Source organism: Podarcis tiliguerta, assembly GCF_965153285.1.
Source record: "Podarcis tiliguerta genome assembly, chromosome: 10".
NCBI classification, from domain to species: domain Eukaryota; kingdom Metazoa; phylum Chordata; class Lepidosauria; order Squamata; family Lacertidae; genus Podarcis; species Podarcis tiliguerta.
Window position 1 is genome coordinate 6,609,142 of NC_139543.1, and position 25,255 is coordinate 6,634,396.

General features: G+C 43.8%; 1 protein-coding gene across 2 annotated transcripts in view; it reads right to left on the reverse strand.

Moving 5' to 3' along the window:
• Positions 1 to 21,806, reverse strand: part of RELN (reelin) — a 306,441-nt gene extending 284,635 nt beyond the window's left edge. Inside the window, exon 1 of one of the 2 annotated variants that reach the window (XM_083399200.1) lies at positions 21,212 to 21,806. In XM_083399200.1, coding sequence (XP_083255326.1) covers positions 21,212 to 21,497 — 286 coding nt within the window. In that variant the 5' untranslated portion in view covers positions 21,498 to 21,806. The remainder of the gene's footprint in view (positions 1 to 21,211) is intronic. The other variant, XM_083399199.1, reaches the window with a different exon arrangement.
• Between the last annotated feature and the right edge of the window lie 3,449 nt (positions 21,807 to 25,255).

Here is a 25,255-nt window from a genome sequence, read left to right on the forward strand (position 1 = left end):
ACTTTGGCAAAATATTAGTGTGGGGTTTTTTAATTATTATATAAATTGTCACTGAAAGCAAGTAAGGTTTTCGGGAACTGCCCTACTCATGTTCTCACTGTGGCCAACCTGATCCTTACTGAAAGCCCATCATCAAGGCATGATGATCAAGGCTATCATCAATAGCCTTTGCCTCCCACTCATAATCTCCAGCAACTAATATTCAGGGGCCTGCCGCTACCAGAGGCAATTATGTTCCCCTTTCAAACCTGTCCAAATTGGTGGAAATAACTATATTTTGCTGTACTGAATTCCCTAGTTTAACTGGACAATGTGCAAAAAAGTGCCTCTTTTTGTCTTTTCCATTATCTCTGGCAATTCAGTTTTATTAATGATCCCCTGTTGCAGCATTAGGAGAAAGTGGGGAGGGGAAGAGGGCAGAGCTGAAGTTGTTCAAGCCCACTGACCATTTTGGCTGTCCTTTTCTGAAACTTTCCCACCTATAATCAACCTTTTTGATGTGTGTTGGCCTCTGTACACTTGGTAATTTTACCTTTAATGCTGCTTTCCACAAATTCATGCCAAACCAGCATTCATTTCGCTGGCCTGTAAATTCTGTATCTGCTCTGCATCATTTTGTTTTATTTTAATGGTGTTAACATTGGCTGCTCTTGCACTCAGGTACAGAGAATGATCTTAGAAAAATGTTACACACTTTTTCCATAATACAGTGGTACCTTGGTTTAAGAACCTAATCCGTTCTGGAAGTCCATTCTTAAACCGAAACCATTCTTAAACCAAGGCGCGCTTTCCCCAATGAGGCCTCCCGCCACCGGTGCCCTTCCACCGTTCAGCTTCTGTTCATAGACTGTGGTAAAGTTCGCAAACTGGGACACTACTTCTGGTTTTGCGGAGTCCGTCAACCAAATACAGTGGTACCTCGGGTTAAGTACCGGTACTTAATTTGTTCCGGAGGTCCGTTCTTAACCTGGAACTGTTCTTAACCTGAACCACCACTTTAGCTAATGGGGCCTCCTGCTGCCGCCGTGCTGCCGGAGCACGATTTCTGTTCGCATCCTGAAGCAAAGTTCTCAACCCAAGGTACTATTTCTGGGTTAATGGAGCTGTAACCTGAAGCATCTGTAACCCGAAGCGTATGTAACCCAAGGTACCACTGTAGTTCATAAACAGGACTGTTCATAAACTGAGGTACCAATGTATCTACAGTTTCACATCTGAGTTCTGTTAAAAACTCTTAAGATGGTCACTATCTATACAATGTCTGTTTTCCAGTAGTCAATATCATCATCATCATCAACAACAACAACAACAACACTATATTACATTCGTAGACCAGCATAATAAGTAGCCAAGGAGGACTAGAACTCCATCTCTTGTCAGCACTATTGTCTCAGTTCCTCAGACTCCCTTCATGGAAAACCTCCTACATCTTTCGTGGTGAAGACAGACACAAGTAATTCCTCCACAAATGTTTACAATTTAAGTCAAGCTACACCCTGACCTTGGGCTAATGATCAGCCACACTGAGTCCTGGCTGAGGGCTCTAGGAATCAGAATGTCTCCTCTTCAGGCTGATCCATTCACTCACAACCAGGTCCCATCCACTCTCATCCGTGGTGGCCAGCTAGCTCCTCCACCTCTCTGCGATCTGAGAAAAGTCCAAAGGGGTCCTTCTTTTCAGAGCCTGGCATTCTGAGTTAGGTGGCCAGGTATTGCCTGCACCAATGCTGGTGTTTGCCATAGTGGGTAGAAAGACCTAAAAAACAACAACCTAAAATGGCAGCAGCTGAGGCATTCTTGTGGCCATCTTGCTCAGAATGCCTGGCTCTCAGAGAAAGGCCCCTTTGGCCCTTTCTCAAAAGCCCCAAAGCTGAGGGATTTCAGATCTCTATGTTTAGGAATGTGGGTTTCAAAAAAGGTAAAAGAGGGGACTGCGGGAGTGGTGTGGAGGAAGAAGATTGGCACTGCTGCTGCTACAAAGAGGCAGACCACAGCAGGGGCAACTGGTGGGGCTGGTTACCCATCACCCAGACAACTCCTAGGGCCCTCCTGAAGTCTGGCAGTGGGCCTCGCTGCAACACGTTTCTATTGCTCTTCTCTATTTTATTCCTTTACAAAAAAACAAAAACCCAACCACGATGTAAAATAACTTACCCAAGGTGTAAAAGTTAGATAAGGGCTGATTACCAAGTCAGAGAACAGATACATAAGTAAACACAATCAAATCTGCACGATTTAAACTACAACTTTATTCAGCCCCAGACATCACATGAGCTTTTGTAGGCTGATTTTATCAGCTGAAGCACATAAGTGCCAAAGTATAATCCTATACAAGTGTACTCAGAAGTATGTTTCATTGAGTTCAGCAGGATTTGTAAGTAGATGTAAGACTGAAGTCCAAATGCTAGACTTAAGACCACCCACCCAAAGTAGTCTCTCTGTACAAGTCTCATGGCCCACAAGTGAAGCATCCAGTTTTTCCACAGCACTCTGAATTCAAAAGACAAAAGCTACATTTAAATCCAGTCCAGAGAAGACAGCCCAATGACTAGTCAGGAAACTGACCTTTTCCCACACCAAGAACAAAGAAGGCTGCTACAATAGGAAAGACCATCAAAATAATAAAAGACGTCTGAAACCATGCAAACACAAATGCATAAATGTCTGGAAAGTCCTATTTTTACGAGAACAGAATTAATATGATATTATCTGAAACAGTCTGTATTTGTAGGTGCACTTACAGCTGGAAGGTGTATTAAAATTTTCTTTCTGCCCTCTGTATTTTGATCTATTAATTTGTCTAATATTTTGCACCTTTGCAAATTCCTTAATGGTAGATACCTGTTGATATATAATCATCATCAATCTTTATTACGGTCCAGAGACCCAACAAAACATTACAAATTAATACAGAGTTCATACAGCCTACCTCCAGGTTAATCAAGCACTTTGTTTGGAATATAGGGCTCGTTTGTTCTTGTAACCACCGATAAAAACTTTGCCACTGCCAACGTTCTAGCTTTTGTCTGGTCTTCCAGTAGGAACCTGACATAGTGAGCCTCTGATTTTCCCGGGAAAGGCACCAGCAAGGGTAGTATCAGTTCAGCCCTGGCCTGCTCATACTTCGCACAATGCAAGAAAATATGATTTATGGAATTGATATATAAAATGTCATACCACTATATATTAGTTGTAATATACTGTTAATTTTTACAGTATTTTTTCCCCTTTTGGGGGTTTACTGGGATGCAATTGTACACGCATTAACCTGGGAGTCAACCCCATTGAACTGAATGGGACTTACTTCTGCAGAGATGAGTATAAACTGCACTGCTAGACATTTGCTGATGTCATGTAATTTAACTAACAATGACAAATTCTCAGATCACTTGGCAGAATAAATACTCGTGCTTCAAAATTCATTCTACTTTTATTGGGGTTGCAACCTGTAAGCTAGGTAGGTGAAGACCAAACAGATGTCATATTCACCATGAGGATACCACTGAAAGTGGTCTTGCTTTAATAAGCAGGCCCGGCCCACCCATGAAGCAAGATGGGGCAACCACCTCAGTCAGCAGGACCTACAGGGGCAGCAGATCCTGAGATCTTTCTTCTCTTGTTCCTGATGTAGCTCTTCACTCACTTATTCTTCCCTGGAGGAGAAGGGGTAGGGACCATTTTGTGGTTCACCACAAATGCCAAAATGTATTGGACCGATTCTGGCTCGTTGTAATGGTCAGACCTTGTAATTACTACGCAGGTCTCAAGCATCTGTGGCGACAACCATGGATACGAAGAGGTAACTTGGAAAGCCATAATGCGATTCAAGCAGTAACTTCTACACATTATGAATGAGGAACACAACAGAATGGGGCCCACTTGCTATTCAGATGCCATTTTTAGTAACATCCTCTTGGCAAATGTAATGTGGGGTCTGGTCCTAAATCCATGGGGCAGTTGGGGGGAAAACCTTGTTAAGCAACCCAGTCGGATGGGCGGGGTACTTATTAATATGATGGTGGTGCAAAGAGCCAGAATATTCATGGAAATTGAATGAACATTTATTCTGAATTAAGGATGCCAATGGAGACAACTCCATTTCATGATGTCTGTTAACAGACATGGACATACGAATAATACTAAGTCACTGGTGCATAACTAAGAAAACATGCTGTAGGAGGTGGATGTTCAAAAACAACCAATGCCTGAACATATATGATTAACATATCAAGAAGCAGACATATAAAATCAGCAGTATATCCAAATTGTTTGTATGCTTTCATGTCCCTACTTAGCTTCATAAATGGTTCACTACTTAACCCTGAATGAGTCTGCAAATCCCTTGCGGCTGCCTGAACTGTGCCTCTTTTGAAATCTTCTTTCAGCTCATCTTGCCCTCATTATTCCAATTTCTTTCTTTAAGGCATCATCAAGCTCCAGCACTCAATTCCATTGTTTGTGAAATACTCTCGCCTCCAAAGATGAATTGGAGGACGGTTTGTTGAGAAACCATCAAGTCCTTTGTTGAGAACTTGCATGCCACCCACAAAGAACTTTAGTGTCATTTATTTAAGAAAAACACTTGGGTGGAAAAATGAATATAAAAGGAAAACTCAACAACTGACACACACTAGCAGCTGAATTCTGACAGCATAGATGGAACCAAGGGTGGGAACTAAATGAACACCTCACATGTGTATTAAGAAAAATAAATTATTATTATTTGTCCATGTTGGCAAAGGATGTGTATGTATGTGTTGGGGGAAGAACCAACCCGACTCTCAAATTCCCTTTTTAAGGAAACTTGCACTGAAGAATAATAATGAGATATTAGTTATTCATACTAATACTAATCTGTTTTAATACTAATACTAATTTGTTTTAGCTAGAGAGAGCTCTATTTATTTTACAGCTGACCCTTTTAAACTGTCTTGCTTAAATTGCAAAAAAAAGGTGTAACCCAGCACCTGGTCTTTTAATTTAAAAATATCATTTAGTACGTTTCCGAGCACAGTTCAGAGTGTTGGTGCTGACCTTTAAAGCCCTAAACGGCCTTGGTCCAGTATACCTGAAGGAGCATCTCCACCCCCATCATTCTGCCCGGACACTGAGCTCCAGCCCTGAGGGCCTTCTGGCAGTTCCCTCACTGCAAGAAGCAAAGTTACAGATGGACAGCTTCCAACAAAACATCAAAATGCAATAATTCATTAGATATTAAAAGCTTCCATAAACAGGGCTGCCTTCAGATGTCTTCTAAAAGTCAGATAGTTGTTAATTCCTTTGACATCTGATGGGAGGGTGTTCCACAGGGCAGGCACCACTACGGAGAAGGCCCTCTTCCTGGTTCCCTGAAACCTTCCATTCTTACTTTTCAAAATGAGTCTTCCACCATGCAGCTGTTGTTTAAAAATTACACACAGAGCGAATTTGAGTCAAGCTGATCTCCAAGATCATAGATTTGAAATTCTCATGATTGTAATCTGTGCCTTCTGAAGGACACATAAACAGGAGTAGATTCCTGTACATTCCCACACATTTCCCCATGTGGTAAGAAGTGCCCAGGGCAGCACAACTGGTTTTGATTTCTTTCAATATGCCTGTTTTACAAAGGATAGTCCTCTATTTGAACAGCCTTCGGAGACAGGAGTCATCTCTTTGAAGAACTGTCCACTCCAAGTCTGTTTTAAAGATAAAGAAGAAGCACAAAGAGGGCAGTCAAGGGGCCTTGACGTTGACCATCAACATGTATCACCTGGACAGAAGACTGAGGAGGGACCCAGGTCATAGTCTAGGTGAGATGTAAGACATTGCTAATTAAGTTACAGCAATTGTTTATAAATGTGCATCTATGTGCATTTAAATCAATCTATCGTTTGCATGCAAATCAGTGTCCTCATTTGGAGTGATGTGTAGGTGATCACCCTACTTTCCACTGAATAAGAAAACACTGGAGATTTGTGGGCTTTTGTAATAATGGCTAGTAGAATGGTAGTAATAATGGTAGTAGAAAGCCACCCTCCTCACATTGCTGTTGCTGCAGCTTACCTGATAAGCTGTAGTGGGACAGAGGGGCAGTGAGTTTGGAGTTGCATGGGTGTACTTGCAGGAGCACTGGAGTGGCTCCACTGGTGCAGCTATCCAGCCCTGATCTCACTGCCACCAGGCCCTATTCCACTCCTGCCCCATCCAGGTAATTGGCAGCAGCACCAATGTTAGGAGAGTGGCTCTGCCCCGCCACCTGGGCTGCTTACAAATAGGTACATAAATGAACCAACCACCAGGCACCTCTACAAAACAGAAGACTTGTTACCTTCTTGCACTCTCTTGGAGGTCTATTTTTCTTTTGGGTGATTATGGGTCACAAATTACTAATGTTTACAGGCAAAACCAGCAGTGTTGGATTTAGGACAGTGTGGGTGGTTCTCCTGCACAGGGTGTCAAGGTGAGGGTGCACAAATTTGAGAAGATCCATAATTGAGAAGATCCATTTGGGTGCCCCAAATTTTGTTCTCGCTTAAGGTGCCGTATTAGGGATGCGAGTGGCACTGTGGTCTAAACCACAGAGCCTAGGGCTTGCCGATCAGAAGGTTAGCGGTTTGAATCCCTGCGACAGGGTGAGCTCCCGTTGCTCGGTCCCTGCTCTGGTTCGCCAGAAGCGGCTTTGTCATGACCCACATGACCCGGAAACTGTCTGCAGATAAACGCCGGCTCCCTCAGCCAGTAAAGCGAGATGAGCGCCACAACCCCAGAGTTGTTTGCGACTGGACCTAATAGTCAGGGGTCCCTTTACCTTTAAGGCACCATATTACCAAAGTCTGCCCCTGAAACTTATAGAACTGTATATGAGTTTTAACTTAAATGTCTTACTTAAACAAGAATTTAAAATGGTGGTGCAATGACCTTAGGTTAGGAGCAAGTAATGTACTACTTTTTTTTTTTTTAGCTACTTTGCTACTAGTGCTCATTTGACACTAAGTAAACAAAAAAATAGGGGACGCGGGTGGTGCTGTGGGTAAAACCTCAGCGCCTAGGGCTTGCCGATCGCATGGTCGGCGGTTCGAATCCCCACGGCGGGGTGAGCTCCTGTCTTTCGGTCCCAGCTCCTGCCCACCTAGCAGTTCGAAAGCACCCCTAAGTGCAAGTAGATAAATAGGGACCGCTTTATGGCGGGAAGGTAAATGGCGTTTCCGTGTGCTGCGCTGGTGCTGGCTTGCCAGAGCAGCTTCGTCACGCTGGCCACATGACCCGGAAGTGTCTCCGGACAGCGCTGGCCCCCGGCCTCTTAAGTGAGATGGGCGCACAACCCTAGAGTCGGGCACGACTTTAAACTTTAAACTTTACCTTTAAACGAAAAAATAGAAAGGTGAACAGGATTTGAGATAATAAGAGCAATGCTCTTTCTAGAAATAGAAGTGTCATATAGATAAAATAGTATGGAATACCTTTCAAAGGTTACTTTTAAAAGAAAGAGAAACCACTATTCAGGAAACTGAGAAGAACGGAAAGGACGCTTGTGGGGTAACAAAGGCACATGATGAACTTTCTGTCAAGGCCAGTCCATAATACATTCCCTTCCTCTCCAATTTTTTGCTTACTTCCTATTATGCCTTCTCCTCCGATTATTCACTCTGTTTTCTCCTGGCTTGGCTTTTTAGCCTCAGTGAGCCACACCATGTATTGTAATAACAAACAACAGCAGCAGCGGCTTAGAATCAGAACCAGAGTGGGCGGAAGAGTTTAACCCTGTTCCCTCGGCTCGTGTCCAGGCAAGAATCCTACCCAGTGCTGCAACTTGCATTGGAAAGGACTCTCACAATGCTGCTGCTGGAGGTCGGGGTGGCAGAGGAACTATTTTTATTTTAACAACCAGTCACATTAAATGCAATAATGTGTTTAATGCAACATGCAGTTTGACAGTTAGATAAGGAAAGGAGTGGCCAAGTGGCAGCAGAAGTTTTGTGTCACGGCCAGGAAGGTCTACAGAGGCTCTGAACAAGGAAGATGGATAAGAATGCATTCTCAATGTATTCTGGCAGATGGATGAGCAGAATTTGCAGCAGACTCAGGCTTGCTCTAAACTTGTCACCTGGAATATGTGTATTGTTTATCCCTGCAGTCCTCATGGTGTTCCCGGGTTTGCGAACTAATTAACACAGCAATGTGGAGCCAGCTAGTTTGTTCAAATCTTAGCTCCTGAGGCTGAAATTTATGTTTTAGAAAGGAGAAGCACTCATCACCCACAAAGTTAGCAGCACCTCTACTAAAGTATCAAAATGTGTTTTGTTTTTCAAATAGTTATAAGCAAGTACCCACCTCACACCTCACTTTGGGGAAGAGAATTAAAATTTTCTGATTGCCCCTTAAACATTAGATAAAATTAGCATTTTCAACACTGCAGCATTAAAAATGTGAGAAGTACTTTTAGTTTTAACTCTGCATTAGCAAAATGTTTTGTCTCTGAATATGTTTATGACTTTGTAAGGTACAGCTCCATCACCCTCGGCTTATCTTGGAGAAAAAGAATGATCAATGCTACACTCGTAGCTGCTCCCTCTTTCTGAATGGCATTGGGTCTTGGTGCCTTCCTCAGCCTCAGTACAATGGTTGGCAGTCTTAATATTAGCCATAAAAACAGCCAGCCCTTTTCTTTTAGTTTGAAATGAGGAAGTTGGGTCAGCTCCCATCAGGGGTATGCTGCAAGCTATTCTTCTTCAGGATTTTGCGCATTTCTGTACCTGAAAGCCATGCTCATCTGTGTTTCCCTTTTCTGGAATCACATGAGTTTTGTGTTCCCTTTGTTAGTAAATTTATCATTTCAGTACTTGCGTTTCCTTTTTTACCTTTTCTGAAACATTTTTGGCTACAGCCTGTCCTGGCAGCAAAACACACACAAGTGATGCCCTTGCCATCACCAGTCCTCCTCATTCCCCCAACTCAAATGCTATGACAGCATTGTTCTAGGGTATTTTGGATAAAAAATGGTGACCACCAAAAAATGGTAACTACCAGTGGGAGATGCCACTTTTTGTGGTAACTTACACACACACACACACACACACACACCCCTCTCAAATGCCTCAGAACAACACTGCATTGGGGTATTTTGGAGGGATATATCATAAGCTTGGGACGCGGGTGGCGCTGTGGGTTAAAGCCTCAGTGCTTAGGGCTTGCCGATCGAAAGGTCGGCGGTTCGAATCCCCGCGGTGGGGTGCGCTCCCGTTGTTCGGTCCCAGCGCCTGCCAACCTAGCTGTTCGAAAGCACCCCTGGGTGCAAGTAGATAAATAGGGACCGCTTACTAGCGGGAAGGTAAACGGCGTTTCCGTGTGCGGCTCTGGTGCCGGTTTGCTGGAGCAGCGATGTCACGCTGGCCACGTGACCTGGAAGTGTCTTCGGACAGCGCTGGCCCTTGGCTTCTTTGAGTGAGATGGGCGCACAACCCTAGAGTCTGTCAAGACTGGCCCGTACGGGCAGGGGTACCTTTACCTTTACTTGTTATATCATAAGCTGGTCCTGGAGGCTGCAGTCTTGCTTTGCATCTTCTCATTTGAGCCTACCAGTCATTTCTGCTTAAATAATCTTGGGTGGCAGGGGCAAGCAAGACACATGTCTGACAGATATGATGCCCACAAAAATGCCATGTTGAGAGTAATGGACTAGATTTCCCACTGGTTCAATTAAAGGCATATCACGTAAAAAAGAAAAGAAAATATGAAACCAACTAGTGGTTGACTTTCGTCACTTCGCTGCGTCAAATTCATCTTGCAAACTCTTCATTGTGCATAAAGATTGCAGCCAGCAAATGATGAAATAGTACATATATTGATCCAGAATGTGGCAAGTTGCAATCGTCACATTTCCCCAAGCCATTTCAATGCACCGAAATCCATTGGAAAAGTCCATTCAAGTTGGCAGCTGTGGGGGGAAAACAGCCTTATAAAATTTTAAAAAACCCATCTTGACTATGAGCCATTTCCTTACATCATTTCAATGGCTTTTACAAATATATATATATGTAGGCAGCATTATGTGCATTCCTGGAAAACAGTACTAAATCCAAGATGATTGTGGTGGGTATAGTCAGATGCCTATTTTATCTTAATGGCACCTACAATAAAATGAAAAGCAAAAGATATTTATAAAACTGATATACTGCTTAATGAAAGGGAAAGCATTCCAGTAATTTTAAGAAAAGATGGGACAGACACACATGGGGAGCTGCAAAAACAATCTGGGCAACATTTGTTGCCAGAAAAAACGAGCCACACACAGCCAGTTTAACCACATACATTGATTGGGCTATAACAGTGATAGCCAAGTTAATTTGAAAGATGATGGCAAAATAGACTGCTTAATTCAGAAGGAATACAAGCAAAGAGAAATCAATGCAGTGGACTAATAATACAAGTCTCCCCCACACTCTGGGTTGTGTCCAGCTACATTCTCTTCAGAATAGACCCATTGAAATTAATGGGCTTAAGTTACTCTTATCTCATAATTCCATAGAATCAAAGAATCATAGAATTGTAGAGTTGGAAGGGCTGTCAAGGGTCATCTAGTCCAATCGCCTGCTATTTTATTTTACTCCCTCTTTTTTCTTATTTGCAAAAATATGTAATTGGAGAATTGTATCACTGCACCACTACACAATTTGGCAAATTAAGGGGGAAAGGAGAATAATCAGGGGAAAACTGGGCTCATTTTTTTGAAATTCTCAAATTCTTATGATGGATTTCCAATAAGCTGAAATACATTAAAAAGTTGAGCCCTGAGTCAAACATGAACACCTCTAAAACACTACTGATTTTGATGGTAGAGGTAATAGCAGAAGCATACTTTTAACTTTATCACTGGAATCAGTAGAACCTAAAACTTGTTAGTATTTCACTCTCATTGAAATAATAGGTCATTCAATTTGCTTCAGTATTTGCTTATCCAGAATCAAGCCCCAAGTGAGTGTTCATATATGTTTGCAGCCTTCAAAGTGCTTAACTTTGGCAGGATTGTGACCATAGTGCCCAAACGCAGGTTAGTATTTCAGTTTTGTATCTATGAAATTTGGTGATTAACATGGTGGGTTCACATATTTGAAATACGAACTTTTCAATTATATACTAATATTTTACTATCTCCTCCTACAAAAAGGAAGAGAAAATGAGCTAGTTGTGCTCACCCCACAAGTTGCTTAAAGCCAAAGGCTATGCATTGACAATAAGAAATGTGTGTACCCCATTCTAAAATTAAAAATTAAAGCTTACACTGCATTAATCCAAAATATTATTAGGTATCAGCTGAAAACTTCCTCTATAACCAGGGCTTTGGTTTTAACAAGGGGGCTGTTGGATTTTATGTTTGTTTTTGATATGAAATGTATTTTATGTTTTTATTTTGTATTTTTATGCTTCAAACCACACTATGATCTTCGGGTGAAGTTTGGTATAATTTTTGCAAATTACTGTCGTGATCATATTCTTACTCCAAATGGATACTCCTATTATTTTTCATTTTAACATCCTAGCGCTGATGGAAAAGTTACGAATCATAGTAACATCACGAACTGTCTAATACAAAACCTGATGTGGTAAAACGTTTGGATTTAGGTGTTCATGGGACTAGGAGGCAATCCAATGAAGTGATTGGAAGGACTGTCATAGAACAACATGATCTACCAACATTTGGCAGATTTGCTAGCACAAATGTCTAAGAGCAGCATGCTATTCCTCACAAATCGAAATCAGAGATTTAATAAGTTCATAACATTTGCTATCCTGAAGTTAAACCCAAACAAAAGAACCTAGCAGAAGAAGAAGAAGAAGAGTTTGGATTTGATATCCCGCCTTTCACTCCCTTTAAGGAGTCTCAAAGCGGCTAACATTCTCCTTTCCCTTCCTCCCCCACAACAAACACTCTGTGAGGTGAGTGGGGCTGAGAGACTGTGACTGGCCCAAGGTCACCCAGCAGCTGCATGTGGAGGAGCGGAGACGCGAACCCGGTTACCCAGATTACGTGACTACCGCTCTTAACCACTACACCACACTGGCTCTCTAATAAGTTCATAACATTTGCTATCCTGAAGTTAAACTAAACAAAAGAACCTAGCAATAGATCGTCTTTTTTCGAATCCAGCAAAATGTATGTATTTTGTTGCATATTGGTAAAAAAGCAGTAATGTGGATGTATAAGTAGAAGACCACAGATGTTATAGTGCAGAAGACCATATTATACCCAACTTGGCACAAGTGGGAGGAATGAGATCAAAAGCAGCAGCAAAATCCAATATGCAGTGAACATTTTCCTTAAACAATATGAACAAGCAGGAAATGTTTACAAAAAGATAGGAAACATGTTAAAAGAAGACTGCAGCCTTTATGAGGTGCTATTGAAATTCTCATAACAACTTTGGGATCACTAAGCAGTGCTGCCCATGACACCATTGGAAGAGAGACATTGTTCTCTTTCCTGATTACATAACTAACAGAGTGCAATGACACCTCTGTTTGGCCCTAGAGTCAGACATAATAAAAAACGTTCAAAAACAGTGGAGGAGGCCAAGTGTGGAGCCAAGCACAGCACGGTTTCAATGACCGGCTCCTTCTCCTTCTCCTTCTTCTCCTCCTCTTCTTGCAACAGAGGGGAAGGAACAGGGAAGCAGCCCCCAGATGGTGGTGGCAGCAGGACGAGGAGCCACTAGCCATTGAAGCTGCATTGCTGGTGTGCTGCGGCCATGTTTGACTCTGCCCCCAACTCCACATGATGTCACACACCCCCATTCTCCTTCAAAAACTGGTGCCTCCGATTCCATATACAGTGGTGCCTCGCAAGACGAAATTAATTCGTTCCGCGAGTTTTTTCGTTGAGCGAGTTTTTTCGTCTTGCGAAGCACCACGGCGGGGAGGGGTGGAGAGAAGCAGGGCAGCTGCCGCAGCCGGTACCTCAGACTCACCAGCGCCTTGTGGCCACCGCGCGACGCGGCTGCTGGAGGGCGGCGGGGCTCAGGAGCGCGACTCCGGCTGCAACGCAGGCTGCTGGCGGCAACGGCTCTCTCAGAGGAGCGCACAAGGGTGGTGGGCAGCAGCGCAAGGCAGCCGGAAGGTCGGCCATCAGCCGGAAGGTGGGAGAGAGCCGGAGGAGCGGGGAAGCGAGCGTGCGTGCGTGCAGTGACCGTCGCCATGACAGGAGAGGCAGGGCTGTTTCGTCTAGCGAAGCAAGCCCTTAGGAAAATCCGTCTTGCGAAGCACCTCAGAAAACGAAAAACCCTTTCGTCTAGCGAGTTTTTCGTCTTCCGAGGCATTCGTCTTGCGGGGTACCACTGTATAAAGGGTATATATGCTTTAGTCAGAATGGAGATTAGCTCTGTGAAGGAAAAATATAACATGTGAAACAGGCCAAAGTCTCACAAAAGTTATTTCAGAAAAGATGGGAATGATAGGAGAGATAACCATCTTCCAATATCTCAAGAGCTTTTACATGGAAGATGGAGCAAGCTTGTTTTCCCCTGCTCTGGAGGGTAGGACCAAAACCAATGGATTCAAGTTACAGATTCTGACTAAACATCAGGAAGAACTTTCGGACAGTAAGAGTTGTCTGATAGTGGAACAGTCTCCCCCAGGAAGTAGTGGACTCTCCTTCCTTGGAAGTTTTTAAGCAGTGGTTGGATAGTCATCTGTCATGGGTACTTTAGTTGAGCTTCTTGCATTCCAGGGGTTGGACTAGATGACCCTCAGGGTCGCTTTCCAACTCTACAATTCTATGATTCTAGACTGACATCAAACGGGGGAAAATATTATGTTTCTTAAAAGTTCTAGTCTCAAAGCTTTGTGGGCCAATATACTGTTTTCAGAGTCAGAACACTTTCACATGAAATTGAAATCCACCCAAAACAAGATTTTCAAGGCCAAATTCATACCAAGTGAAAGTATAATTTAAGTTAGCTGGAATGAACAAAGGCTCACATACATTTTACTGTAAGGTGAATTAGTTGTGCTTTGTGCCAATGGCCTATTATCAATTTAAGAACTTTACTTGTAAGGAACCCCACTACTCAAAATTGCAGCAGCAATGTAATAATGGCTTTTATATATTTCATTTTTGCCTTGGCTTGTCAAAAATACATACTGTACAATTTACCATATTTTTCGCTCTATAAGACTCACTTTTTCCCTCCTAAAAAGTAAGGGGAAATGTGTGTGCGTCTTATGGAGCGAATGCAGGCTGCACAGCTATCCCAGAAGCCAGAAGAGCAAGAGGGATCGCTGCTTTCACTGCGCAGCGGTCCCTCTTGTTGTTCTGGGTTCTGAGATTCAGATTTTTTTTCCTCTTGTTTTCCTCCTCCAAAAACTAGGTGCGTCTTATGGTCTGGTGCGTCTTATAGAGCAAAAAATACGGTATACCTTGATTGGCTTCTGGGTATATTCTATCCAATCCAGGTTCTCAAAGCAAAGTATTGGCTTTCACTCTGCCTTATGTGTGACTTCAAGTTGACCAGAACTGAATACACTCCATGTTTTAACTCTGTTGCTGTCACTATTTTGCAACGATTCAGTTGTTCCTAGGTAAGTTACTGCCCAACTATGGATTTGCCCCCCCCCCCATTTGTACCATCACAGTTTCATTTGTTTGCTATGTTTTAACACTGGAACCTTGGACCAAACAACATGTTTCCTTATATCAAATTCCTGGTGCTGTTTTAAAAAGCAAAAAGAGTAATCTGAACTAATCTGAAGTTTTAAGAAACACTTTTTAAAAATCCTGTGTGTGTATGTTTTCCAGCTTCTATACTGATTCTCTGTAGCATTAGGTCAGAACAGCTGGACTTTTGTGGCATTTTCAGGCATGCATGGCTCAGAACAGATTTCCATTATAATTAAGCACAGTCAATTCATTTATTGAAAGGAAACTAGAGTGATATAATAAGGCATTTAGAAATAAAAGGGAAACGCATTATATACAAAGCATTGCGCTGATGTTCATCAGTACAGTGCACATATATATCTTTCATCAGGGGAAAGATCAAACTAATTAAGTGTGAGGAAGCCAACCTGTGGCATGATTCAGTTACATGTTATACACATGGAGGATGGGGGATACATTGCCTCCTCAATCACAAAAAGAGGGTCCTCAGTCAGTTTAAAGTGTGAACCAGCCCAACACCTCTAATGGGCGTTGCAGGAGCACATAACTATATTCCAAAACAATTCTCCTAACAAAGCAGATTTTCTGCTTCTTAAAAGCATTTAATCTACAGATCTGAGTCTTTAGACAGCAGAGCTAGAAATAATAGAGATTGACTTGCTTTATGTGCAACATTTTGTCCAGTTTGATTATATCTTTACCCTTGAATTGTATGCAGTACAACTAAAACTTTCTCCTTTTTTGCAATTAGAGAACTTTGGTGTCACAAATTATGGCTACAGGCTGGTAATACACAAAGTATTTTATTTCACAAAAAAGGTGGTAGTTCAAGTCTGAATGTGTGTGTTAATATTACATCAAATGCAAATGGAAGGAAATTACCTAATTAGTAGTTACGTGCCTGAATCCTATTCATGCATTTATAGCACACCATGTCCATAAGTTTGCTTGCTCATAAGTCTTATTTGCATTTATATACCCCATCTTTCCCATTCCTTCACCTGACACCTTTTATCTTCAAAAGAACCCCCGTGAGACCAAACATATCCACACCACCCTTTAAAAGCACATAAAATGCAAATGTAAAGCACATGACTTTCCCCAAAGAATCCTGGGGACTGTAGTTTGCCAAGGGTGCTGGAACTGTAGCTATGTGAGGGGAAACTACAGTTCCCAGAATTCTTGGGGAGAAGCTGTGAGCTTCAAATGTTCTTTATAGATTAGACTGAAAGAAAGCAACTGGTCCAGATTTGCTGAATGAGGATTGGATCTTGGTCTTTCCAGTCCTAGTCTAGGCATTACACCACATTCTGATTTGTTTGCAAGGAGGCTAGGTGGCATTGCATCAAACTGAGTGCCATCTCACACTTCCCAGTGCATTTCCCTTATCACAAAAAGTCCAGTATTTTGGGGGAGCGGATTTGTTGTGCCAGACTTCCCAATCAACTATAATTGCAAAGGCTTGAATTTGCTGGTTTGTGATTGAATGCTACTTGAAAATACCAGCTGAGAAGTGCTCTCAGAATCCAGCTTACTCTGTGCTGACAGTTTGGGAGAAGAGTTTAAGCAACAGAGCATATAATTCAATTGACTCTCCCAACCTTTTCCATAAGAGACTCTAGCTCTTAGCTCTCAGATCCCCCTCCTGCAAATCTGTGGGAATTCCTTGGCATTATCACATGATGCTAAGAAGCCCATCTCAAACCATCACTTCTTTTTTGTGCCACATCTAAATGCTGTTCATGTGCAAGAGAATCTGGAAGAAATATCAAATGCATACATGACATTTTTTATAGTCATATTAAGGACCCTTTTAAAATAAATCTTATTTAAGTCTCAAGTGTGGAAAAACTATCGGTACTTAAGAGTTGCTCCATTGTGGTCACCAGAGATTCTACGGGCCCCAAGTATTTTACCTGGGTATGAACATTTGCTTTCGGCTGATATTTGGACAAGAAGGTGCCACTAGGGGGGTGTGTTTTTCTCCCTCCCTCCCTTCCACAACAATAGCATATTATTAACATTCCTACATGATCTTCTAGTATCTATGCATCTAAAATATTTGAGGACAAACTGATAAGAGTGAGAGAAAGCGTCCATTACAGACAATTGAGTACAAATGTCATTGGCTAAACTAAAATATACATGTGTTAGTCGCACTAGGCAACTCCTGGCATTCTTGTTGTAATAAAACTTTGAAATGTTTTGATCTCTCATGAATCCTTTCATATAAATAAGAGAATTCAGACACAAATAATACATGCTATGATGTTAAATGTGCCTTGTTTACTTTGTAGCAATAGTGTCTCAAGGTATTTTGTTTTGGATGTGCAAAATATCACAGTCTAGAGTGAAGTCATAAATAACAAGGGTCTACATTTATTGTTATTTTATTATTATACAAACAAAAAAACCAAAAGCTCTTGGGGTTCTTAAACAGAAAATGTGAGTTGTTGTTTTCTGGGCAACAACAACAAAAAAGCTGCACTTACATGGTCACATTTCTTAAGATCCAGAAATTTGCCGCTGGCCAAGATCTGGGCTATGAAAGCATACACTTTTGGTTTGCTCATGTGAAAATGGCAGGGGCAGTTCATGAAAGTTTTTTTTTATGCTAATGGCCAAACCAAAGGTAATCAAACTCCTTCCCTCTCCCTGCCCCCACCCCATACAAGTGCTTCTTCCACCTGTTTCACCCTCTCTGATTTAGGCTGCAAATATGTGCACTTATATACAGAAATGAAGCCAAGTTAATTCAGTTGGACACACATCCAAATAAATGCTTAGGGTATTGGTCCGTCTCTGCTTTATCCTGTGCATTAAGTGAATTGAGAGGCTAACAGAATATATACAGATTTAGGTCATGTTGGAGGTGTTGGATAAACCAGTTTAACAGAATGAAAAATAAAGATAACAGAATGGGGGGGTACATCTAAATGACTCCAGTGATAAACATGGATACTAGGGGTCTAAACTTTTTTTAAAAACATAATCTCCTAGGGATGAATACTGACAGGGGAAAATGGCTTGATGGCTGTCAATCCTGGGCAACATCCAAGCAAGAAGGAAGGTTCCTTCCGGTACACACTGGCAGGTGGCAGCAGTGGTGACAGGATGGAGTGTGATGTGCAGTTGCCATCATCATTCAACTGCACATCACAGCAGCTCAGCACTGCTTGTCCCACCACTCCCTGGCTCCAACACCCCCCCCCTCAGCTGCTACTCAGTGATGTCACCCAAAATGTGCTCCCACTTCCAGCATCACCACTGGATGCAAAGCAGCTAATGGAGTGCTTGATGTGAGACAACTTACAGTTAGAAGCAAAATGGAACAAGCGGGCAATAGTCATAGAATCATAGAGTTGGAAGAGACCACAAGGGCCATCAAGTCCAACCCCCTGCCAAGCAGGAAACACCATCAGAGCACTCCTGACATATGGTTGTCAAGCCTCTGCTTAAAGACCTCCAAAGAAGGAGACTCCACCACACTCCTTGGCAGCAAATTCCACTCCTTGACAGCTCTTACTGTCAGGAAGTTCTTCCTAATGTTTAGGTGGAATCTTCTTTCTTGTAGTTTGGATCCATTGCTCCGTGTCCGCTTCTCTGGAGCAGCAGAAAACAACCTTTCTCCCTCCTCTATGTGACATCCTTTTCTATATTTGAACATGGCTATCATATCACCCCTTAACCTCCTCTTCTCCAGGCTAAACATGCCCAGCTCCCTTAGCCGTTCCTCATAAGGCATTGTTTCCAGGCCTTTGACCATTTTAGTGTTCCGGAAGACTAAGAACTATGGGGAAAGAAATAAAAGAACGACAAAACAAAAACAGCTTTCTTTAGCTCTGTAAAGGTAATTCCCTCTTGCTGTGAAAAATTCACTTCAACCTAACAACTAGAGCTCTTCCATTTAGGGACAAAGAAAAAAATTAAGGACAATGTAGGATCTTCCAATAAAACTTGATTGGTTCACTGAACCCAGCTTTGAGCGTCTGACCTAACAGTCTCACTTTCAACATTTATCGTCAAAATTATCCCCACCCTTGAGGTCACACTGAGTAACAAAGCTCAATCACTTCTGGGGTCAAGCCTGTGTCACAATCATATTGGCTGATCATTCTTACGGAAGTTAATGGGTGACCTTCAAATGGCACCACTCAACTCTTTGTGTGCATTTACCAAGCAATGGAACTGCTATCTGTTCAGGCGGGGCTCTGCACTCTAAAGGCCACCGAGGGCAGTGGAAAGTCTCTCTTCCAAATCCTAAGAGCTTTTGCATGATTCTCCAGAAGCAAAAAAAAATGCCTTTGACGACCAGCTACACAGCCCAAGAGAAAGGTATCAACAAGGGCAATGCAGCACAGGTTTTAACACACAGTTTGAGACAAGAGAGGTTAACGTTCACTCCAGGCTATGAGTAGTCATGCTACCAGGACCAAAATAGAAAGGAACCCCCAAGGATTCATTTGTCTCCATAATTTACATCATAAATGACATACAAACTCTGCAAGTAATCACTTATTTTTCTTTTAGGTCACAGTTAACAAGTAGCTAAGCTTGAAAATATCTACAGGCGATACCAGACAACAGTTTCTATTTGAGCAGGTCCCAATCAACTAAACGTTCTTGAAGTCCTAATTAAATCAATAAAACTACTTTATGTTAAATCTCTGTCACAAGGACGTAGCCAGCAGCACCTGTCTTCTTTGCCCTTTATTAATTAGGATTTTTATCCCACCCTGCCTGTCATGAAGTCTTGGGGTAGAATACAGTATAAAATACTCCCACCCACTCTTATACAAGCAGCAGTGTTTAAAATCATTCTGGGCTTTGAGGCTGGACCAACACTGTGATCCCAAGCATGTTGGCTCAAAAGTAAATCCTACCAAGCTTAAGGACATGTGTTACCCTCCAAGTGAGCATGCGAAGTACTTTGCAGTAAATTGCACTGAACTAAATGGAACTTTTCCCAGAGTAGATGTGCTTAGGCTCATGCTGCATAGATCCCAAACAGAACAACCAAATTTTTCCCTCCTAAACCCACCACTCCCCCACGCTGTCTCGATGCGCAACCCACATACCATGTAAATTAATAAGGAATTATAATAATTTACGAATGAATTTATGAGGAATTATTAGCTAACATTTCATCTACAGCATTTTTAATGGCATCCCACTTCCAAATAGTTCAGGATGCTGTTAGGAAGATAAAAAAGAATGTGAAACCCATGTGTATCCCCCTCATGTAGTTTAGTGGGTAGCCCAAAGCCATTCACATGAACTTCATGGCTTAGCATAGATTTGAACCCAGATCTCGCTGCCCCAATTCCAGCACTTCATCAAGCCAATACAGCACAATAGCTTTTTATCATAAATCTTTTATTTGAAATAAAATCGCATTTAAGATTGAAAAACACATTCAAGAATCAATAAATTAACCCCAAGCACATCTGAAACATTACACAGCATTAAAAAATAAATAAATACCAAAGGACACTGGAATCATTGTCCTAAGCACAAATGCAAAATTTCCTCTTGCTATTCCACAATGTCACCTTTTCCCATCACTAACCCCCCTGCTCTAGAGACAAAGCCTCTCAGATTTGTGGCAAACAAGAGAAAAAAAAGTAGTGTAATAGATTTTCGAAAAGTTTTCTAGACTGCCGATTAAGGGATGGAGATAACAGGGTGTCTCGACTTCATTTTTAAAGAGGAGGAGCGCGCAAAAGCTCTGAAGACAAAACTAGGAAGCGAAGAACAGGAGCAACGGGCGTGGGGGGCTGAAGGGAGACCTGCGTTGAGAACAAGGGAAGAAGCCAAATTCGTTGCCCAAAAATGACTTGGGGGGGGGGCAGGGAGTACTTCGGGTTACACCACATAAATCCTTTTCCTCTTCCCGTCAAACCAACTGACAGACCTGCTTCGGCGGGGCAGGGGCGGTCCGTCCCCCCGCAAAGGACTAGATCCAGGCTTAGCCAGGCTAAACCCACTGAAATCAACGGGATGTAAGGTGGTCGTGGCAGACAGTGGCGTAGCGTGGGGGGCGCAGGGGGGCCGGCCTCACCGGGCGCAACATCTGGGGATTAGGGTTAGGGGGCGCAAATCCACGGGTTAGGGAGTGCAAATTACTTGCCTTGCCCCGGGTACTGACAACCCACGCTACGCCACTGGTGGCAGAGCCCCGCTCCTTTCCTATGGGTTTTTTGTTCTGGGCAAGTCTTCGTCTGCCTCTAGCCCCGAAATCAGTGAATGAAGCCACCGGCTCCCCCGTTACGCCCGCACCCTCACACGCAGACCTAGAAAGAGCCGGGGGCAGAAGCCGCGAACCGGCGGGGAAGGCTGCCTAAGTGGCGGCGGCGGAATCCCACGGGCGCCGCGCAGCCTGGAACTGCGCGCTCCGAAGTGGCCCCTTCTCTGAAGTGCGGCGCGCCGGTGTCGGCGGCGCAACACGCGCCCGGCAGCAACAACCGCCCCCCCCCCCCAACTCTCTTTCTTCAGGCAAAGAGCAGCAGCCGAGACCTGGAGGAGCCCCTCACAGGTGCTTTTCATGGACGAGAAGCATCGCCCCTCCCGGACCCTTACCGTGATATTCCTGTCCCGGCACGTAGAAGGTGGGGTTCCCCGCGATGTGGAGGGAGATGAGCACCTCGCCCTGCTCGCCGTCCCCCTCCAGCTCGCCGTGGTGGGTGCAGAGGAAAAAGAAAGGCGAGAAGCGCGGGTAGTAGCCCACGGCGCCCTTGGCCACCTGGGACGACGACGCCCAGAGCATCACGCCCAGCAGCAGCGCCCCGGAGGGGAAAGTCCGTCGTCGCCCGGTGGAGGAGAAACTCCGTGGCCGGGGGGCTGGCGGGGTCCGCTTGGGCTCCATGCTCGGCTCGCTGCTCCGGTCGCCGCCAGCTCCTCACGGTCATCCAGAGGCGGGGGGCTCCCCCAAGAAAGAAGCGGAGGCGGAGAGCGCCGCGCGCCAAAGGCGGGGAGCGAAGTTTGACAGGAATTGGGGCAGACCCAGAAGTTTGGCGCCGCCGCCGCTGCCCCGCGAGCGACTCCCCGCCGCGGACCGAGAGAAAGACAGAAATCGCCTCAGACGCCTCAGCAGCAGCAGCAGCTGCCACCTCCTCCTCCTCTCCGTCTCCCTCCCGCGCGCCCGCTCCCCACACCTTCTTAAAGCCGCGCGCCGGTAGCTTTGATTGGGAAAGGGAGCGGCGAGGAGAGAGAGAGAGAGCGCGCGCGCGCGAGGGAGAGAGGTTCGTCTTTCCCGCCCACCGCGCCCTCTGCCCTCCCGGGGGCAACTTGAGGGGCGAGTGGGGCAAGGCGAGGAGAGCGCCCGCCCGCCTGGAGTCCGGCGAAAGAAGCAGGCGCTGAGGGAAAAGATGAGGCAGAAAAGAAGCGCCGGGGCTGGAAAGAATGGATTCCCCTTGGTGGCTGAGGGGGCAGCGAGGGTGGGGCAGCAGCTCTCCCCGCTTGGTTGTAGTTGCTGCTGCCCGTGAGGGAGCTGGAAGGGCGACTGACTTGAGCAGAGCCACTTGGCTGGGGCTTTGTCTGGGCTGCTTCGGCTCCGTCTTTCTCTCTTTCTCTCTCCTCCCCTCCTTCCCCCTCTCCCTTCTCTCCTCTCTTCTTCTTCCCCTCTTAAAAACTACACCAAGGACACTCTTTCGGCCAGGGATGAGTCCCACAGAAACTTCAGCTGCACCTGCTGGGGAATAAAACCCCATTATTATTATTATTATTATTATTATTATTATTATTATTATTACAACTATTGATAATTCTAAACCTTTCCAAAAACCTTGGTATGATTAGCCCAGAAGCAAGAGCAAATGTTGTTCTTTTGAGCATTGCCATCCTCTTCATGTCTGATATTTTTAAAAAATGTGATCCCCCCCCCCCAAAAAAAAATGGAAAAAGCAAGACTGGCATCTTTGTAACATTACATCGCGCTGACCCTACTCTTAATTTCTCCAATCGCCAGGCTCACAGCACCAGAACTTACTGGAGTGCAAAATATCATTCTTGGTATTTAACGTCCCGAAAGAGTTGAGTGGGCAATTGGTAACAATGAAAAGGGGGGAAAGAGCTAAATGTAATTAAATTGGCAGCTTCTTCCTCACATAGTTTTATTTCTTCTGCTCTCTCTATGTGTGTAGGGACATTTCATCTCCATCCCTTCAGCCCAGTGAAAGAGCGATATCTTTGGGAAAAAGAACAGATGCTCCGAAGGACCAAAGGAGGGGAAAACGAAAAGCCAAATGCAGAGCTTGGGCTGGAGGAATATTTCGTAACAAAGCATTCGCTTTCAAACATTCAGGATGAACTGGCAGGAGGACCTCGGCACCAGGAGGCGCAGAAGCCAACCTTCCAGGCTTTAATGTAGCTTTCTTGGTCCCCTACCAGCAACCCGACAGAACCAGTGTGAGCATTCAGTACATGATGTAATTCGAAATGATAGCATACCTGCCAGCGTTTTCGAAGTGCAAAAATGGTACAGTCCAGGAAGGTCCCTCTTGAATTACTTTCATTGCAAAGGGAAAGATACCCTTCCTTTCTCACCTCCCTACACCAATCCCCCCACCCCCCCGGCCCCCAGTCTCAAGGAAGAACAAGCTGATCACATGGAACGTATCTTGTGGCTGGCCTATATCTTTCCCTCTCCTCGCGCAGGCAGGCTGCCTCTCTGGCCCATCTCCCACACATCTGATGTGTATTCTACATACCAGGCCCAAGGGAGGTCATTGCCATCTGTTTTACCTGGAAGCACTGCCAAATCTGTACCAAAACCACAGCTCACCTGCTAGAACTTTTCCTAAGAACGTTTCTCAATTTTTCCCAGCTGTGTTGATTGAGGGGGTATTTAAAAACACTGTGGTTTTTGTTTTTTGTTTTTTTGGACAGGGCTGGATGAGAACGTGAAAATGCACAGTCCAACGTAGGCATTTCCAACACAGCGAAGGTAAATGGGGCATCCTGCGGTGAAGTTACAGTACACAAGCCCATTCCAAAAGTCTAATGCCTTGGAAACGGAAACCTTTGAAAGTCACAGATGAGAATCAAGCTGGCTCCGTTCTTACCATTAAAAAAATAAATAAATAAATGTCAATTCCATGAATCTCAGTGCTCATAAACATGACAGGCTAATAACACCATTTTCACTGCCAAACAGAGTGCAGGCAAATAGCCTTCCACATAACTTTGCCAGCACAACCCATTCCGAGTACATTTTCCTAGCATGCTCTCTGGCCTGCCAGCACAGATATTCCAAAATGGACCAAATTATGCAAGGTAACAAACATTCCCTCCTTGGCATGCCAATACACAGAACTAGCAATAATTTGAGTTTGGAGGGGGGGGTGGACACATGAGACATTTGGGAGGGATGTCTACATGTATCTCATGCATTATATGCCGTTACTTAACTAAACATATAGCAGAGGGAGGAGGAATTTCTGTAACACCACCTGCTAACAATGCAGCAAGAGGAATGGACTCCCGCTGCTTCTGCTTGGATATGTGTGATCTAGCCAGTGTTAACTTTTTCAACAGACAACCCTACAAATAAGCTGGAGGAGGGATGACACAAAGTCTGCAGATCTATCAGAGGGATGCTGAAGTCAATGAGAGTACTTCCAAAGCTTTCTCGGGGCTGTTCAGTTTTACCTTAATTTTTCTCTCTTACTCCAGCTTATCAGCATCCATCCGCAGCATTTTCACCACCCCATACTACCGCTCTCCCTTTCTCCCTCATGTCAGCGCTTTATCTTGTATCTCCCTCTTCATATTACCTTCTTTATTTACAATCTCCCCTCAGAGCTCCACGTGGGTTTGAATGTGCAGGCTTTGTGAATCTGAGCCTTGATGTACAAAGAAACCCAATGTAGTCCATATCTGGAATGTACAATTGAGACATACCTATATATTTGAGAATATCTATTATGACAATTCTAGAAATTATATTAATTATGAAAAGCATACACCAGTAGCTCAAGTTTTGGCAAAACCTATCAACACATACTGCTTTTACTAGACTGGATTCCCATTTATATTACCTGCCACCTGAGCCTGCTGTTAGACTCTTTGATCAACATTAACTTGCATTCTGATAATAAAAAGTGCTGTATAATCACGGTGCTAGCTGAACATTTTTTACTTCCTTCCTTTTGCTATCTAACTATGTTGTATACTTCAGTTCTTGAACAGTCTACAGTCTGGGAGTTCAGAGTCTTTCAATTTAAATTTTGTTGGTATTACTCTACACTGAAAATAATAGAAACTTAATTTTAAAATAAGAACACGGAAAGCTGCCTTATACCAAGACAGATTAGTTGTCCATCTAGCTTAGTGTTATCTACTCTTGACTGCTAGTGGGTCTCATGGGTTTCAGATTATTCCAGTCCTGCCTGAAACCTGGGAGCTTTTGCTTGCAAAATGTGTTCCACCACTGGGCACAGTTCTTATAGTTAATAAAGCAGAATAAAATGGCACACAAAAATGGTTAGTAAACCAAATTTGGGAGTTAACACTGTCAGCATTAGGGCATTACAGATGCGCCAACTTATGAATGCAGATTTCCGTTTCACAATAGTCACTAAACTGTCCACCGTTCCATTTATTGTAGTGGTTTCCCAAACCCTT